Source organism: Gymnoscopelus braueri (genome assembly GCF_963280865.1).
Source record: "Gymnoscopelus braueri genome assembly, chromosome: 12".
Classification (NCBI taxonomy): domain Eukaryota; kingdom Metazoa; phylum Chordata; class Actinopteri; order Myctophiformes; family Myctophidae; genus Gymnoscopelus; species Gymnoscopelus braueri.
This window is the reverse complement of record NC_137614.1, coordinates 39772988-39791767: the sequence shown is the minus strand read 5'-3', so window position 1 is coordinate 39791767 and position 18780 is coordinate 39772988. Positions and strand designations below refer to the sequence as shown.

The 18780-nt window shown below is 45.5% G+C and overlaps 1 protein-coding gene across 1 annotated transcript in view; it reads left to right on the top strand.

Annotated features, from left to right (window-relative positions):
* plxnd1 (plexin D1) overlaps positions 1-18780 on the top strand; it is a 123072-nt gene that overhangs the window by 52926 nt on the left and 51366 nt on the right. The window contains exons 13-19 of the mRNA XM_080444941.1: positions 1015-1160; positions 5064-5169; positions 6973-7112; positions 8699-8878; positions 11648-11732; positions 13351-13617; positions 17208-17357. Of these exons, the coding sequence (XP_080301067.1) occupies positions 1015-1160; positions 5064-5169; positions 6973-7112; positions 8699-8878; positions 11648-11732; positions 13351-13617; positions 17208-17357 (1074 nt within the window). The remainder of the gene's footprint in view (positions 1-1014; positions 1161-5063; positions 5170-6972; positions 7113-8698; positions 8879-11647; positions 11733-13350; positions 13618-17207; positions 17358-18780) is intronic.

Sequence of the window (18780 nt, the reverse complement as noted above, 5' to 3'; positions counted from 1 at the left end):
CTATTTGTGCTGTTTTAGAAAATGTTGTGGAAAATGTTTGGAAACATTTTCAAAATGTTTCCAAACTTTCTACATTTAAAAAAAAATAAAATCAAAAATGTCACCCTATGATGACATTCCTAAAATAGACGCCACAATTAATGGGGTTAAGCTAGGCTAGCTACAGTACAGCTACAGCGGGAAGTAGATGACGGTAGATTGCTGCTGCCGAAGGAGCCAGAGATGCTTATCTGTAAAGCTGTGTTTCCGTCGCCATTGGAGGGGTGACGGCCCCTTGCCTTCCACCCCCACGGCTTCCTGAGAGCACCGTGCGGGGGGGAAAAAAAGGACTCAAGAGCCGAAATGGTGCATGAGAGCAGTGCGCGCATCAGAAAAACAACAGGAGAAATGAGACACGGAAGAATTTGACACGGCACATGCACGCAGACACATGAAAATGGAACGGCGGTGTGCATTTAGCTCCCCCGTTGAAGCCCCCCCGCCCCGTGCTACCCCCCCCCCCCCCCGTCCTCACTCGATCTCCTCTACACACTCAATTTTGTAAATTGCCTCCCCACTCGTTCACCTCTCCTGCTCTCCCATTGCACCTCGCCTCTCTCTGCCACTCTCGCTCCCCACGTCTCACGAGGGGTGTGGAAGGGCCTCTCAGCCTGCTCTTCATTAACGTGTGCTGTAGATGCCGAGAGACTGAAGAGTCTCATGCTTAATTTATTTACACCGCCGTACGTGGACGTATAAATCAGGCTTCTTCTAAGGGCTAGAGGGTCTGGTCTACCTTGTGGATATATAAGCCTAAATTGTACCATTGTCAATTAGATGTCTCCCTCTGAAGAGGCACTTGAACTGGACACTCGTCTTATCCGTCCATTTCTGCCTGTCATTAGCGCTAATTGTTCTCTACTTCTGAAGGGTACGCATGTCTTCACTGGCTCTCCATTCTCCCTCTTATCTCCATCTCTGTGCTCTCCTCCTCCTCCTCCTCCTCCTCCTCCTCCTCCTCCTCCTCCTCCTCAGATCTATCCACAGAGTGGGCCCGTGGAGGGGGGCACCCTGCTGACGGTGCAGGGTAAGAACCTGGGCCGGAGGGTTGAAGCAGTGATGGTCTCCATTGGAGCCGTGCCATGTTCTCTCCTGCCTGAGCGCTATACCGTCTCTGAAGAGTGAGTATGAGGATGTCTAAGTCCTCTCTAGTCTCGTATGACTGACCCATTTTTTTGGGGGTACTTAGGTTCCATCAAGGGCTGCTGCTCACGGAGAATGGCAGATTTGGGATTTTCGCATATTAAACATGTAAATGTGAATTTTTCTGTCACTTGTTGACAAATCTTGTAAAGTGTTGAACATTAAAAAGCTAGTGATCTCAGGCGTATAGAAATGTGCACACACATGCATGCACACGCACACACACACACACACACACACACACACACACACACACACACACACACAGACACACACGCACAGACACACACACGCACACGCACACACACACACACACACACACACACACACACACACACACGCACACGAACACGCACACGCACACACACACACACACACACACACACACACACACAATTACATATATAATAAGTCTGAGATCACTAGGTACCTCTTTGAGCTAGAATCTAAATATACTGTGATTGGTACTTCACATGTCATTGGACAATTTTATATGTAAAGCAAATTACATACAGACCACTTTTCGAGCGCCGACAATTTTCTCCAGTAATAACATTCATATCGTTTGAAACCATATGTAGATAATTTTGTGTGGCTACTGAATGTGGTGCGGTTTTCACAAATTCATCAGGCTTTTCACAAATATTATTATGCAGCGCGCTTCCCTCCCTCCCTCCCTCGCTCCCTCCCTCCCCACCAGGGACCATAACACTGTCACCATGGAGACAGCAGGACCGCGGTTTGACACCTGCACACGGTGCCTGGGCGGTGGAACGCTGTAATTCTAGAACTACATCCAAACTTCCATTCCAATATCTGTTCTGTTCATGTTTATCTGGTCCTGCTTCACTGAAACCAATCACAGTTTTTTATGCCTGATTTATACTTGGCTCCGCGCCTGTTCGTGCACAGAAAATAGCTGATCTACAAGATCACAAAGCATTACTCCGCAACGTTTTGTGATCGTGTAGATCGGCTAATTTCGTAGCGCGACACCGCCACGCAACTAAGTATAAACAGGCCTTTAGAATTCAGAGCAGTTCTGAGTTTGACCTGCAGGTCTTTCCTGTCACTGTGGCTTCCTTGACACATTTCCCCAAACACGTGCACGCGCGCACACACTCACACACACACGGCACAAACAGCGAATCACGTTTCACTCCTGGGGATGATCTCATCTTGCATCGTCATCCCTCATTGGCTCCCCAACCTGGTTGTTATGACAGCAATGCCATATCCTCGGTGCGGGAAGCGGCGCTGAAAAATCAAAACACGTCAGTGTGCCTGACAGCAGGCATGCACAAACATGGACAGACACACACACACACACACACATGTACACACTTGTGCACACAAGCGCGCACACGCACTCACACACCTGCACGTGTGACCTCACCAGCCAGGGCTGTTGAGACAGGTGCGTGTTGGTGCACGTAGGGGTGAAGGGTCACAGCTGTGTGGACAGAGGACAGTGTGCAGCCCTGGAGAGAACCAGACCCTACAGTCCTAATATGTCACCGGTCTAATTAATGGCATCGTCAAGCACGACGCGCCTCATTTGCTGGAGTACGTACGTGCACTTCTGTGGATACTTTACACTCAAGTCCTCCAAGTTGCCCGCCCCATCAATCTCAGCCGCAGCTTGAGTGTCTTTTGTGGGACCAAACTCACGCCCACACACACAGAGTAAAATCCTCGGTGCTAATGTAACCCACTAATGTAACCCACTCTGAGACTGTACAAATGTAGCCAAATGGACCCACAAGGACCCAATGTAACTAAGTTGACGTGTCCATTTAGTTACATTTGTACAGTTTCAGATTTAAATTGAGCTGTACAGAGTTGTTGATTATTTTCATCATCCGCTTGCTGAAAACATCAACAGAAGACTCTCACTAGTCCAAACATCTGGTCGGTGGAAACTGGAAACCTTATATTTCCCAAACTGTTAGTTTTCAGGAAATGGAAAAAAAAACCTGTGTTCCAATGGATTCAATGTCATTCTTATTTAGTCACAAGCTCTTGTTAGTGTTATAATAATAAACTAAAATCCACACACTTAACACACTTAAACTTTCACTTCCGGCAAATGAATTTATTAACAAAAAGAATAACATAAAAAGTTGAATTATGGATATATGAGGTTTCTATCCGACAGCGACAACATGTTATCTGTGCAGTGGGGAGGTGCTCTGTAACTATCTTTAACACAGACTAGGGGAGGTGGTGGAATGCAGGCCGAGGGTCAGTCAGGACTCCTGCTGGGAGACTGGAGCATTGTGTCCTTTGCCCGCGATCACACTGCGTCAACATCACACTTAATACCTCCCACACAGACACATGGCAGTCTACTGTACAAAGATATACTGACCTCTCCGGAGCTTCTCTATATTAATAGCTGCTTTGTAAAACAAATAACTCTTAAAGGGCAACAGTGCTGAATATTTTGACCTGAATCCTGAACCTGAATATTATTTTACATTGTAAATTGTCTGTGTTGGGAGAACGTTTTTTTATATATATTTTTTCAGCAGGGCTGTTTTTGACTAATACTGCATGTGGCGCGCACACTCACACACACTCATAAATCATAGACAACACTCACAGTTTACAACACACATACGTACGCACCCACACACTTACACTCAAAGGTCCACAAGGGAAATAAGCTCTCAAGCTTTATTGTGTTTTTTCCTTTTGAGAGATTATGTGCGGTACAAATATATGTTTATGTTTATGCATTTTGTCAATGTTGTAATATGTAATGTCAGATGTCAATCTATCAATTAAGAATCCTATCGTCCATCCTGTGCGTAGATAGGATTCAGTTTAAAAAGTATTGCTCGTATTTGCCATGGTAACACATTCAGATACACAACAATATTCAGTGGTAAATTGGAACAGTATGTTGTGACATAAGATGCTAGTGGATTTCATTAAACAAAAAAAGAAAAGAAAGGCCATTTCGATCCAGTTCTTTGAACTCGTTCATCTGGACCTGAGCTGGTCTCCAAACCTATAACCCCACTTACATATAATCAGCCCAGCCCAGCCCAGCCCAGTCTGACCCAGTGTCTTGGACCGTCTCATTGTATGTCCCGCCCAGTCTCTAGGGGCAACGCGCAGTTCCTCCAACACATGTGAGGATTTAAACCCTCATCAGAGGCACAAGGCCTCTGTCAATCACCTACCTAGCTCTGTGTAAACCACCGGCTTGCATTTATGGCCATCTTAGCATGAGACACCTGACTAAATAAACCAACAGCGTGCGTCTAGCTGGGAGGTGATAGTGTTCTGTGTTGGAGGTTGCGTTTCCCCCCCATACCCCCTACCTCAAGTGTTGATTTATACTTGGCTGCGTGTTTCCCCCCCCATACCCCCGTCCCCAAGTCTGATTTATACTTGGTTGCGCATCGTGTCTACCACCGAAAATAGCCATTCTACAAGCTCACAACGCGCCGCGCTATGACGCATCGTGAGCTTGTAGATCAGCAATTTTCGGTGCTAGAAGTACACATCAGGCTTCAGAGCTGTAGATCGTTGTGCCTCTAGCACGTCACATTATGATTAATAATATGACGATGGCACGAGGCCTAATCACAGCCAGGAGGTGAGAGTGCAATCTTTAATCTCCGCTGTGGTTTGGCACATCTGGTCCGAGAGGAGCTTTGAACTTTGCATCTTCTAAATTCTGAAGCCTCTAATGATTGGACTCCATATGTAAATGGAATGCGCTTTGATGGACCGACCCCAGAACACAGATTATCGACGCTCACTGGTACTACTTGTACTTGCATTGTTTAGTCTTGAAGTGTGCTGTCTTTTGTAATGTTTATTGCCTTTTGTGTAATCCGAATGTGCTGTTTTCTGTTTTCTCCCAGACTGGTGTGTGTGACTGGGAGGTCCGGCTATGACATGATGGATGCTGTCCAAGTGACTGTCGACCAGGCCTTAACGGGGACGTCGAAGGACCGATACTCGTATTTAGTGAGTTGTTCTCCCACAATCTGTCCGGTTCTCTCCGTCCGTCCGTCCCTCCCTCCGCATTCTTCTCTCCTCTGTCTACATGTCTTTGCTCCTTGTTCCCCAGCGGGAGAGCCGTCCCAAATGTGTCGGTTGAGTGTTAACAGATGTGTTTTATGATATTCAGGAATGCGAGTGTGTGGGAATCTTCAAACACTGATCAAGAAACTGCAACTTAAGCACTATTGTCGTTCAGACCCGGCTGCCAGCAAAAACAAATATGGCCGCCTCGTTGCGATGTTCCCTCCTCTGAATTCATTACTGGCGGAGGCAAAAGCAAGCCAGCATTGTGTTAATTGACCTCGACCCACACAGGCTCCCATTGGACCAAGACTATGCGGCCAGTGGAAATACCATTCTTAAGCCTTTTGTTTCTTTTTGTTTACGGACAAAGAGGGTTCTTCATAATTCATCTGGAGAAGCTTGATAATTTCGGCGGCTATCTTAAAGAAAAGAAGGGATTTGCCGGTGAGTCATCCTGCGGAGGGATGATCACAACGGTCTCATGAAGCCCTTCTCCAAAACCATGAAGAAAATAAATCCAAAACAACAAACATGGTTGTTATGGGAACTCCTCTCGGGTTAGCCTGGCTCCGAGCCGCCCATGCTTAATTTTATTTATGCTCGTATACAACAGTGTTTTGCAACTAATAGCAGATGATAGCAGATCTACAGTTGTGCAAGCTCACAGCAACAGATCCAAACACAATGCGTATTGAGTGTGTAGATCGGCTGGTGACAACGGAATGGTGGGTTGGGGGGATTTGGATCCGAGCGGAGACAGGATATGTGTCTCCAACTGCACCTCCTTCCTTGAACCTTGGGCCGGAAACATCTGCCTCCTTACGCCCACTCGGACCCGTGCACGCACACACACACACACACACACACACACACACACACACACACACACACACACACACATGCACGTGCTTGCACACACACACACACACGCATGCACACACATAAACAAACGGACAGACAATAGGCCTCCCCATCCGTGCACACAGAGGAAGTGAGTCCTGTCAGTGAGGATAGGAGGTCTCCCTGGAGGTGAGTTTCATGGAGTCTAGAGAGGCTTCGCGAGGCTCTGGAATGCTGATGGTGCTGCAGGACATGGGTATTCATGTTCGCCTTAGTCTGTTTGTTCCTACGTGTCAGCGTATATTAGGCGTGCATACGCTATGTGCACGTATGCATGTATCTTGTTTTGTGTGTGTGTGTGTGTGTGTGTGTGTGTGTGTATGTGTGTGTGTGTGTGGCGGGACTTGTTTCTAGCCCAAAGAACACTGTAAAATCCAGAGTGTTAATTTAACCCTGAATTTGGAAGAAATGTACCCATCCAGGTTCATGTTTATACTTTCAGAGTTACCTTAACACTCTGGATTTGACAGTGAAGCTGTCCGGTAAGCTGAGGCCTAAAGGGCGTTTAGATTCAGCCGCGCTAGCCTCTAATGTACTGCAGGCTGCACTTTCTTCACAGCTTTCTTCACTAATTTACCGTTATAGTCAGCAGCTGTCTCAGCCAAACTAAAAAAAAGAAAGAAACAAGATACAAATTATGTGCAGGATATGTTGCGCGTGGCTTTGAAATGTCAGTTTTATGTCAAGAAGTGCAATATAAAGCATAAATTACTGTTTGTGTTTTTTTTTGGAGGCGGGGGGTTACGAGCGAACCTTTTTCCCATGACATAAGCTGTCAGACCTCCTATAATAAATCCTTCTTCTATGTCTTGATCATCATGTTTCTGCCATCTGGGTCTCCAGGTCCCCAAGCTGTCGTCCATGAAGCCTGAAAAGGGCTCCCGTGCTGGGGGGACCAGAGTGACCATCCAAGGGGAGCACCTGGACATTGGCTCTGAAGTCAGAGTAATGGTCAACGGCACCCAGGAATGCAACATCATAATGTGAGTGCTACTGTAATAATTACTATAGATAGATAGATAGATAGATAGATAGATAGATAGATAGATAGAAAGGGACAAAAAGGGACAAAAAGGGACAAAAGACATCAAATATAACTGGAAAGAGAAATAATGCCATAAACACTATACGAAAAGGGCCTTAACATAAAAAGACCTTTCAAGAAAAACATGATACAGACTTACTTTTCACTTGCCAGAGGCGGTGAGTTCCACAGCCATGGCGCCAGGACAGAATGTAGACATAAAATATAACTTTAAAGAGAAATAATCCCATAAACACTATATGAAAAGGGCCTTAACATAAAAAGACCTTTTATGAAAAATATGATACAGACTTACTTTTCACTTGCCAGAGGCGGTGAGTTCCACAGCAAAGGCGCCAGGACAGAAAAGTCCATGTCATTTGCCGAAGGGATCTCAGGCTGTGTTCAGGATCGTAGGAGACTAACATCTCAAATGTACCTAGGAGTCTGATCCTGTAAAAAGCTTTAAATGTTATCTGTAAAATCTTAACCACTCAAACCCTATATATGACCTGTTTAGAGCTCATACAACCTGCAAATTCCAGAGGTTCAAGTGCAGAGGCCAAGGGCCAGGAAAGACACCCATTATCCTTGAGTTTCAGCTACTTATTCCTAATCCCTACCTGTTTACTCTTTGTTATCTCTTTTTCTGTATCTGTCCTGTGTTTCATAATTGCAGTACTGTCATGAGAACTTAATTTCCCCCGTGGCCGGGTATATCTATCCATCTATACTTTGTTGACTGAGGTCCCCTAGGGGTCAATACTTGGTCCCCTCATGTTTTTCCTCGACACAAAAAAAAATCTACAAACTCACAACACGTCGCATTTGCAACACGTTGTGAACTTGTAGATCTGCATTTTTTGCCAAATGTTCGCTGAATGTTTTAGCAGAATGCTCACCTACTAAGACATGCCCAGTATAACAACGCTAAGGTTCATGTGGTTACAATCTATCATATAACTCCCGGCCAAACGGTGAAGAGAGAGAGCCAAGAGCAGATAACAGTAGTTATCCCGCCTAGCCTGCTGTGGTCGCATGTGGCTTAAATGTGAGTGCACTTCATGCACATGCTTGTGCACAAAACACAAGTTGTTTACATACTGTAGGGACCTCTATGAAGTATTTTGTTTAACCCATTCAATCCGCGAACGCATCTGTGTCATTTTAGATTTCTTTGGCAATTTTTTGAGAAATCTTGAAAATTTGTGCAAATCTTTGAATGTATATATTTTTTAACCAAACATTTGTTACTCAAATCTTTGCTTTGGGGGGTCCCTGGAACAAAATATTTTTTAGAGATGGGGGTCCACAGCCAAATACATATCATTTTGGGGTGGTCCTTGACATGAAAAGCATAACAACAAAATCTGTTAGGATTTAGAAGACATTTGTTGATGCTTTCCCGGATTGAATGGGTTAATAAACTCCCAAACAGTCATCCTTTAGAGTGATAGGGGGATTGTTATGGAACTTCTGTGCTACGAGAAATCATGTTGCAGCTGCGGTCGTGTGATTACTGTATGTTTACCCCTCGTGTTCCAGGCAAACAGATGACACCATCGAGTGCACCATGCCTGCAGCCGCGCACACACAGACGGAGCCGGTGAGCGTGTGCGTGGAGTTTGAAAACATTCCCTGCCAGAGCGCCGAGCTCAGCACAACGTACACCTACGAGAAGAACCCCACCATCAGCTTCATCAAACCCAAAAAGAGCTACCTCAGGTACACACACACCACACACACACACACACACACACACACACGCACACGCACACGCACACGCACACACACGTTAGTATTACTATACTTGTGAGGACATAAAAAAAATTGGATGGCACTTTAATAAATGCCATATTTACCATTTGTTGCCTCTTCCCCCCCCCTAATCCTAACGTGTCTCACACCGAAAACAGATGATCTGCAAGCTCACAATGCATTGCACTGCGATGCATTGAGATTTTGTAGATAGGCTATTTTTGGTGCGCCACACTGGCGAGAAACTAAGTATAAATCAGGTATAGTTCTAACCCTAAAGCCCTAAATCTAACCTCTAAACCCCTAATCCTAACCCTAACTCCAGTCCGAATATTTTCCCAATTGTAAGCCTATCTCTAAAAACCTTTTTAAAACCAGAAAACAATGATTTCTCTTGTGAAGACCAGGAAAATTGTCCTGTCTATTTCAAGTACAGTAATACGAGAAAACACACACACACACACACATACGCACACACAAGCACGCATTCACACACACGCACACACGGGCGCGCGCGCACAGACCGAAACCAAACATCTCCTAAACATCCCTACTTAAAGGAGCACTTCACCCCTGGAAGAAGTTTTCGGTCTTTTAATGAAGTTTAGGAGTCAAGAAACAAGATCCTGGGTTTTTTTTGTGAATAATCTGTGTTTTTAGATATCTAGTAATCTTCGCAATATTCGTGACGTTATTTGCATCATGAGAGATTGGTCTCATTCCTTTCCGCACTACATGTCTCGGCGTGTCTCAGTCAGACCATCTCAAAAGACAGCCCCAATGGGGTGTCCGTAACACTTTGTTCAACCTTCTTTCGCCACTCGGCCACTCCCATTAGCTGCGGCCAGCGGCCCTTGAAGAGTGAGGCATTACTTTACCTGAGTTATCTTCTGATAGTTGTACTTGAATGTTGACATGAAATAATAATCCTGTGTAGTGTTTCATAAGCGCAAGCTTGAAAAAAAAAATACAGCGTGGAGTAGCAGCGCTGGTAAACAAACACCGTCACGAAAGGCTAGGATCATAATACCAAGGATGTGACAGTGATGTCAATACTATGCGACACGGAAGTGAAACTGCATGAAGATACTTATATGTCCCAGTGATATGACATCACTAACGAATCCTTGGACATAATATGTAACTAGATGAACGTTTGCGAGGACAGCCAGTGTTGCCAGATATTGTGAGAGAAATAAGCAGCCAGGTCTATGAAAACAAGCCCAAAAGAAAAATAACTATGCCAAGAGCACTTTACCTAGACATGGGATATTATATATTTGAAAATTGCTGATCTACAAGCTCACAACGCTTCGCAACCCATTGTGAGCTTGTAGATCTGCTATTTACAAAAAAATCTTGAGGGGGAAAAAGTCCAAAATGTGGATTTTTTGCAAAATATTTTTATTTGCTTTTCAAAATGTGGAATATTTTTGACACATATTTGTTAGGGGCTCCCTGCCACAAATTATAATTTCAGATGGGGGTCTGTGGAAAAATACATGAACATGTTTGAGAACCACTGGTTTAAACAGCAATCAAAACATTTGGAAACAAGCCCAAATATCAACTACATTTTAGAAAGAAGCCGCTTATAATAAGCAGACATGGCGACACTGGCATGCTGTTTGGATGTGTTATTGTTGGAGATCACACCCACATGGAACCTCCCCTGCCACAAGGCACCAAAGCATTCTGGGAGTTGAAGTTATAGGCAGTGATACGCTGTGGTCCCCCTGTGGTCCCCCCTGTGGTCACCCCTGGAACTTCTTCCAGGGGTGAAGTGCTCCTTTAAGTGTCTCTGCGGTTGGTTCCCTCCCAGAGTGAATGACATAAGCTGGTCCGATAATGTTTTCCTGATGTGTGGCATCTTCTGCAGGCCTGGTACTGTATCTCCTAAACATCACAGCATGTGTGTGAGATTCCAGGCCCCGGTATTCAGTGGTGGAAAAAAGTACTAGAAATACCACAATGTAAGTCCTGTATTCAGAATGTTACTTGAGTAAAAGTGTATACTTATAGTACAAAAAAATAAGTACTCAAATATTTCAACAATAATCTAAATCTACAAAGTTACATTTTACTGGAAAGGCCACTTGGCCTTTGATGTTGTAATTGTTTTGAGGTCAAAAGGCCAAAGGAAGTCCATCAAACGATACAAAATATATTCAAGTAAAGTAAAAGTACCTTAACATTTTACCTAAGTCCAGTACTTTAGTGAATGCACCTAATTACTTTCCATTACTGCTGGTACTATATCTTCTAAACACCACCGCATGTGTGAGACACGTTTCCAGGAATAGGAGGGAGCCTTTGATAGGCATGTGTGCACTCTGCTTACAGAAGAGCTATGTAGTGTATCTAATTAAACAATGCATGCACGTCAACTATTTGGCTACAGCGTGCGTGCGTGCGTTTGTGGACTGCGGCACGCACTCGCGCACGCGTGCGTGCGTGTGTGTGTGTGTGTGCGTGCGTGTGGCACACTGTTTGTTTTTGCTTTAACCTGTGCTGTTATTGTCTCCCTGCCATTATGGTTGCTTGTTGTTGTATGTGAGCATGTGTTGTGGTTGTTTTGCACCCTCGTTTTTGTAACCATTGTTATGGGTGTGTGTGTGTGTGTGTGTGTGTGTGTGTGTGTGTGTGTGTGTGTGTGTGTGTGTGTGTGTGTGTGTGTGTGTGTGTGTGTGTGTGTGTGTGTGTGTGTGTGTGTGTGTGTGTGTGTGTGTGTTCTAGTGGTGGCAGGACCATCACAGTTACAGGTCAGGCCTTTGACCTGGTGCAGAGTGTGACCATGGATGTGCGCGGCATTGGACAGACAGTGAGTCACTGCATGCTTCAATTAGACTGTGAACTGGTTGACACTTTCACCCATATCTGCACAATAAGATGAGTAATGCAATACAATATCTGTTGTACAGTTGCGGTCGGTCAGAAATCTCCCTATTTCGACTTTTTATGTTTTTTTCCCGTAAATTAATGCCCTACTTAGTCACACGACAACTTTGTGCAAAAGTAGCGTAAGTAGCCGATCTACAAGCTCAGTGAGCTTGTAGATCGGCTACTTTAAAATTAAGTGATAGTGGATAAGTGTTCCTGTGGGCCTTATAAATATTTAACCAATTAAAAGTATTGACGAGTTTGTGGCAAAAAAAGAAATAACTTAAAAGTAACAGTTTGGACATTCAAGGTTTCCATCCGACAGCGACGATATGCTTTTGTACACCTGGCAATAATCTTAAAGGCATATATACTTTAAGTGAACATTACGATGAATGGAACAATGATGCAATGGATTTGGCAGCACCAGACAGAAACAATGGACATGTTTCTTCTGTCTCAACATGAAGTGGAACATGTCTATTGTGAATATTCTTGCCGTGATAAGCGATAGATCCAGGGCCAATGGCAGGCGCCTTTATCACAGAAGAGTAAAGTATGATTTATGCTGGCTACTCTGTAGCTTGCCAAAAAGAGCCAATATACAGTCTAACAGACCCTGTTGCGTCAAAGCTAAAATCCATAAGTTTAGTGAGAGACATGAGGAAACTTTAACACCCGGAATTTGAACCCGCGAGTGTCCCCCACGGGAAACAAAACATTTAACTCTCATCCAAGATAGAATCTACCCTTGGCGAGGGGAGATAGTGGGCGTACGTGCTTCAGACAGGGCTACTTGTCAACCATTGGGCTTATCAGCTTAAATATCAGCTTTAATTATTCATTATTTGGGGGCCCACTTGCAGTGCCCACAGGTTGAGAATCGCTGATCTAAAATACAGACTGGTTAAAATAGCCTTTAATTCATGACTCATTAGTACTTTGAGTACTATGGACTGCAATGGAAACAAGCCCCTGGTTTTTTTTCCTGTTATCTTTATAGCATAACTTTTGACTGTACTCCCTGTACTGTTAACAATCCTGTTGATTAAGTATTCAATAAATCAATCAATCTATCAATCAATCAACACAAGTTGCGGCTTGCAGCTGATAATAGGCTTTATGCGCAGCAGCCATGTTGGATAGAAATTGGGCCTCGATCTTCCTTACTTCCTTCACAGGTTTTACCAATGGTACTAATGAAGGCTCCGTTCTATTTAGTGTAGCAAGTGGTTCTCAAAACTTAATTTCAAGGACCTCCATAACTCAAACAGATTGCACAAATGGAACCAAATATGTACACTCTCACCCATATAAGGGGTCATTTGGAACCCCCTCAAGGAACCTTGAGAGTGTTTCCGTGAGCCAACATGCATAATATCAGCACCCTGACTCTGTTTGACCAGAATGGAACAGAGCCTTCATTAGTATCATTGGTAACACCTGTGAAGGAAGTAAGAAGAGACCCAGTTTATTTCCAATATGGTTGCTGTGCATAGAGAGCCTATTGTAACATGTGAGCTTGTATTTTCCATTGTGTTCCCTCTGCGTCCCTTCAGGCCTGCACGGTGCACACGCCCTCCATGATCACCTGCTCGTCCCCGGCCGCTACTCAGTCGCAGCTGGCCGCGCTGCTGTTCTTCCTGAACGGCGTGCTCTACACGGGCGACAGCCCCGCCTTCTACGACGGCGAGCCCGGGGAGGAAGAGGACGAGCCTCACGGCGGCCACTTCCTGCTGGACTATGTGGAGGATCCGCAGTTCTTCACCGCCAACAAGGACATCAAGCACCATCCCGGAGAGGATGCGCTCACCCTCATCATCACCGTGAGTGACTCACAGGCCTCTGATCCAATCAGACGTTAGAGGGAGGGAGGGCCGGCGGGCGGGGGAGGGGCACGAAGGGCATAACGTGAGGGCAGGATGTAAATGAGCTTTCAGCTATTTCTGGTACAATATAGTTCATGTCAGTGGTGGAAATTAACTAAGTACATTTACTCAAGTACTGTACTTGAGTAACATTTTTAGGTGCTTTCTACTTTACTTTGAGTATATACAATTTTCAACATGTTTCTACTCTTTACGCTACAATTATTTGAAAACTTTAGTTACAAGTTACTTTTTAGATTTAGATTATTATTACAAAACATGAACACATCAACCAATTAAGCTCTATTTTACAGCTACAGTAGTCTTTTTGAAAACAGCTAATCGAGCCTGTAGATCTGCTCATTTCAGAACACTTTTGTTCTTTTTCTCAAGTAAAATTCGGAATACAGGACTTTCACTCGAAAACAGAGTATTTCTACCTTGTGTGTACTTTTAAAACATTAGAGTACTTTTTCCACCACATGGTTATTGTGCATTGTCCCGGTCAAATAAACAAACAAAAGCCAGATCTCAGTCTTCATCTTCCACGCTTCCATAACAGTGGTGACAGACTGGTGTGTCTGTTAGTCTATGACTAACAGCCACGGCTGAATGCCTTTCTATTCTTATTCATTACAACGCAGACGCACATAAACAACCACATCAAAGCCTCTGTCACCCTGGAACCTGTAGTGTTGTGAGGGAGGGGTCCACAACGCCAGCCCTGTCAGCCAGGCTCAGTGGGAGGTCCCGTCGCTGCGTTCTAGCTGATCTAAGCACCTGTCTCCATGGATTTAGTCATGCTAGATAGGGGTCCTGGCTATAAAACTGTACAACATGTACATGGCATGGAAGTGGCTTTGAACATGCTTTGCATGGCTTCCACTTTACGTGTGTGTGTGTGTGTGTGTGTGTGTGTGTGTGTGTGTGTGTGTGTGTGTGTGTGTGTGTGTGTGTGTGTGTGTGTGTGTGTGTGTGTGTGTGTGTGTGTGTGTGTGTGTGTGTGTGTGTGTGTGTGTGTGTGTGCATGTTTGTGCATGCGTGTGTGCGTGCGTGTGCTGTGAGGGCCGAATGTTCCCTTATAATTTCAGAAAAATTAATTTTGAGGGCAATTTGTCCTGGTCCTCATAAGATAAATGGTTGTTTTATGTTAAAAAAAGTTGAGTTAGGTTTACAATTGGGTAAAGATTCATTTTGGGTTTAGGGTTAGGAATTGGCATTTAGAGGTTGGTTGGTATTTAGAGGTTAGGTTTGGAGTTATACCTGATTTATACTTGAGCTGTGAGCCGGTGTTGTTCACCGGCATCTACAAGCTCACACGATGCGTCGTACATACAAATAAAAATGGCATTCATAAAATCGCCATCCTAAAATATTGAAGTCCTCACAAGTATAGCAATACAAACATGTGCGTGCGTGCGTGCGTGCGTGCGTGCGTGCGTGCGTGCGTGCGTGCGTGCGTGCGTGCGTGCGTGCGTGCGTGCGTGCGTGCGTGCGTGCGTGTGCGTGCGTGCGTGTGCATGCGTGTGCATGCCAGGAAGAGGCCTCATACAGGAACTGCTGTCTCAGCCCATCTGCATTGGGCAGACACTTTTGTTGTTTCCTGTTTTGTGTAGGAAGGTGGATTCCACTCATGGTGGACCTGAAGGGAGAGCAGAACTTCAGCTGACTGGGTGGGTGGGTGGGCGGGCGGGGTGCTGGAGAGAACGTGTGTTTGTCTAATGGGGGCTTGTTGTTTAGTCAGTTCCTATATTAAGAAGCTGAGCTGGAATGTGGGTGGGTTTTTGTTTGCTTTCATCCTGTTTTGTCCTGTAGATTTTCATTGTTGTCTTTTGTTGCGGGAAATGTCGCAATGCAACGCACATGGCAGTCATATGTGGTTTTATAGACTACTAGAGCTTCCTCGCGTGTAGAATCAGTGGTGTAATGATAATATGATGTTATAATCCTGTTTGTACTGTGCTTGTGTGTGTGTGTGTGTGTGTGTGTGTGTGTGTGTGTGTGTGTGTGCGTGTGCGTGTGCGTGTGTGTGTGTGTGTGTGTGCGTGTGTGTGTGTTAGGAAGTTCTTGTTGACAAAGACCCAGGGGTGGCATCCTGCATTAGGGACTGGAAAGAGCCCTCAGGGTATAATCACAGAGCGGAAGTACGCAGGGGATGAACACACACACACACACACACACACACACACACACACACACACACCACCTCCATTTGTCATTGACATTTCATAATCTTAAGCCAGGCACATATAGAACAACACACGCGCGAGCGCGCGCGCGACACACACACACACACACACACACACACACACACACACACACACACACACACATGCGTGCGCACACACCACACACACACACACGTCAACATAACATACAGTACAAACTGTACCTGGACATGACGTCTGTCATCTCTAACGCGGTCAGGCAGCCCTGAATGCAGTGACCTTACACACGCTTTTTATTGTCACTTGTTGCCAAGAATGGCTCCACACCACAGCTACAGAGCCCATCTCTGTCACTCAGCTCAGAACGCATTTCGGTTTGTGACACACAGTAAAAAAAAATCCTTGGTGTTAATTTCACTCCGAGCGGTTACAAACGGACCCGAACCGCTCAGAGTTAAATTAACACCAAGGATTTTAGCAGCATATAGACAACTGACAGAGAGCCCCGGGGTTGTGGGTTCCAGTTCGACTTCTGTTTAAGGGTCCTGACAATGTCTTATTTTGGGGGTCGGAGGCAGTGATGGCTGTCAGCGGGGTTTGTTTAGTAGAAAGTTCCCTGGCCGTGTTTGCTGCTTTAAGCTGAACTCTAGCCCAAAACTGGATGAGTTCTGTTCTGGGCTCCTCAGCGAGACAGCTGTGTGACAGGCCTGCCGCTAGCTCTCCCTGCTGAGTTGTTATTGTGCGTGCGCGCGTGTGTGTGTGTGTGTGTGTGTGTGTGTGTGTGTGTGTGTGTGTGTGTGTGTGTGTGTGTGTGTGTGTGTGTGTGTGTGTGTACTTGTATTACTATAATTGTGAGGGCCAAATGTATAGACACACACATAGAATTTGAGAATAGTCATTGTGAGGACAATTTTCCTGGTCTCTGGTGATTTTATGGTAAAAACTAAAATTGGGGAGGTAGGCTTACAATTAGTAAAAGATTCAGGCTGGTTATAGGGTTAGAATTAGGTATTTAGGGGTTACGCAAACTGAAAATGTGTGTGTGTGTGTGTGTGTGTGTGTGTGTGTGTGTGTGTGTGCGTGTGCGTGTCCGTGTGCGTGTGCGTGCGTATGTGTGCGTATGTGTACGTATGTGTGCGTACAGTATGTGAGCGTATGTGTGCGTATGTGTGCGTATGTGTGCATGTGCGTGCATGTGTGTTTGTGTGTGTGTGTGTGTGTGTTTGCGTGTGTGTGTGTGTGTGTGAGACAGAGAATAAACCAGGCGCCGGATGTGTGAATGTTATCTGGGCCCATTCAAACCAGGCCGTTCTGGTCCCTAAACACTGACCGGTAGACAGCTTTCTTTCTCTTTGTTTTTTTTGTCTGCTCCTGGCACAGAAAGGGCCGAGCGATCTGGAACTGGCGCCGGACGAATACTCGGTGATGATTGGCTCCTATCCCTGTAACATCAGCTTCCATAACGATCAGCTGTTCCACTGCACTATCAATGGTGTGCTGAGCTCCAGCGAGAGCGAGCTTCCTGTCACAGTAAGTACACACTCGCACACACACGCGAGCACACTCGTGCACACACGCACGCACACACATACATACACACACACACACACACACACACACACACACACACACACACACACACACACACACACACACACACACACACACAATTCTTACACACAACGCTATTTTGAACCTTAACCCTGAAGCCTGAGTTACAGGCTTTAGAAAATAGTAGATCTAGAGGCTCATAACACCCAGCAGCATGTACTGTAGCATTGTGAGCTTGTAGATCTGCACCCATGCACAACTAACAACCATAAATCAGGCATAAATCTAATCCCTAAACCTAACCTCTAATACAGTGGTTTTCAACCTATGGGTCGGGACCCCCAGGGGGGTCCCCACATGATTTTTGGGGGGTCCCTAGATGACACTGAAGTGACTTTTTAATATTTAAAAAAAAGGAAGAAAGAAAGAAAGAAAAGAAGGAAAAAAGCCCATTACTGCATAAAAAGTAATCAACAAACTATACTATAAAAACTGTATAGTTTTTTTACTATTTCTCAAATTCTACATTTGGCCCTTACAAATATAGTAATACAAGTTGTGTGGGTGTACGCACGCACGCACGCACGCACGCACGCACGCACGCACGCACGCACGCACGCACGCACGCACGCACGCACGCACGCACGCACGCACGCACGCACGCACGCACGCACGCACGCACGCACGCACGCACACACACACACACACACACACACACACACACACACACACACTTTATGTGCAATATCTCTGAATGCTCCCTGAGATTTAGGAAGTCATCCATATATCTTGATACAAGTTGAAGTCAAGACGGCTGCTTTCGGAAGCAAACCAGCCTCTGAGTATTCAAGTTCAAATGGAGTTCGAACCGCACAGATCTGTGCACGCTCGGTGACGTACGTGTCCGTGCTTCTCTCTCTCTCTCTCTCTCTCTCTCTCTCTCTCTCTCTCTCTCTATGTATTATGGATGCTTTGTCCTCCCCCTGTTCGTGCCACCGTGAATCAGCAAACTGCTGCGGTCAGAGAGCGGGTGGATTGTGGAGGGTGGTGGTGGGGGTGGAGCACCAGCAGCAGAGCCTTACCTTTTCATCTCCATCTCTCTGATCTGTTATCTGGCCGTGGTATCGCATCACGTCGCCCTCGCTGCTAACACACATGCGCGCCTGGGCCTCGACACGCGAACGAGGCGAGGCGAGCGGCACAAAAGTACCCGAGGGCGTCCGATGAGCCGGTGACTGCGTCACTCATCAAGCGTGTTTTTGTTTGGTCTCTCTGTCAGAGAGAAAGGGCTCAATCAAGACGTAGCCGAGCCCTGCAGAGGCCTGATAAAACCAGCCTCCCTCTTACTCTCTCTGTTTCTCTCTGTTTCAATCTCTCTCTCTCTCTCTCTCTCTCTCTCTCT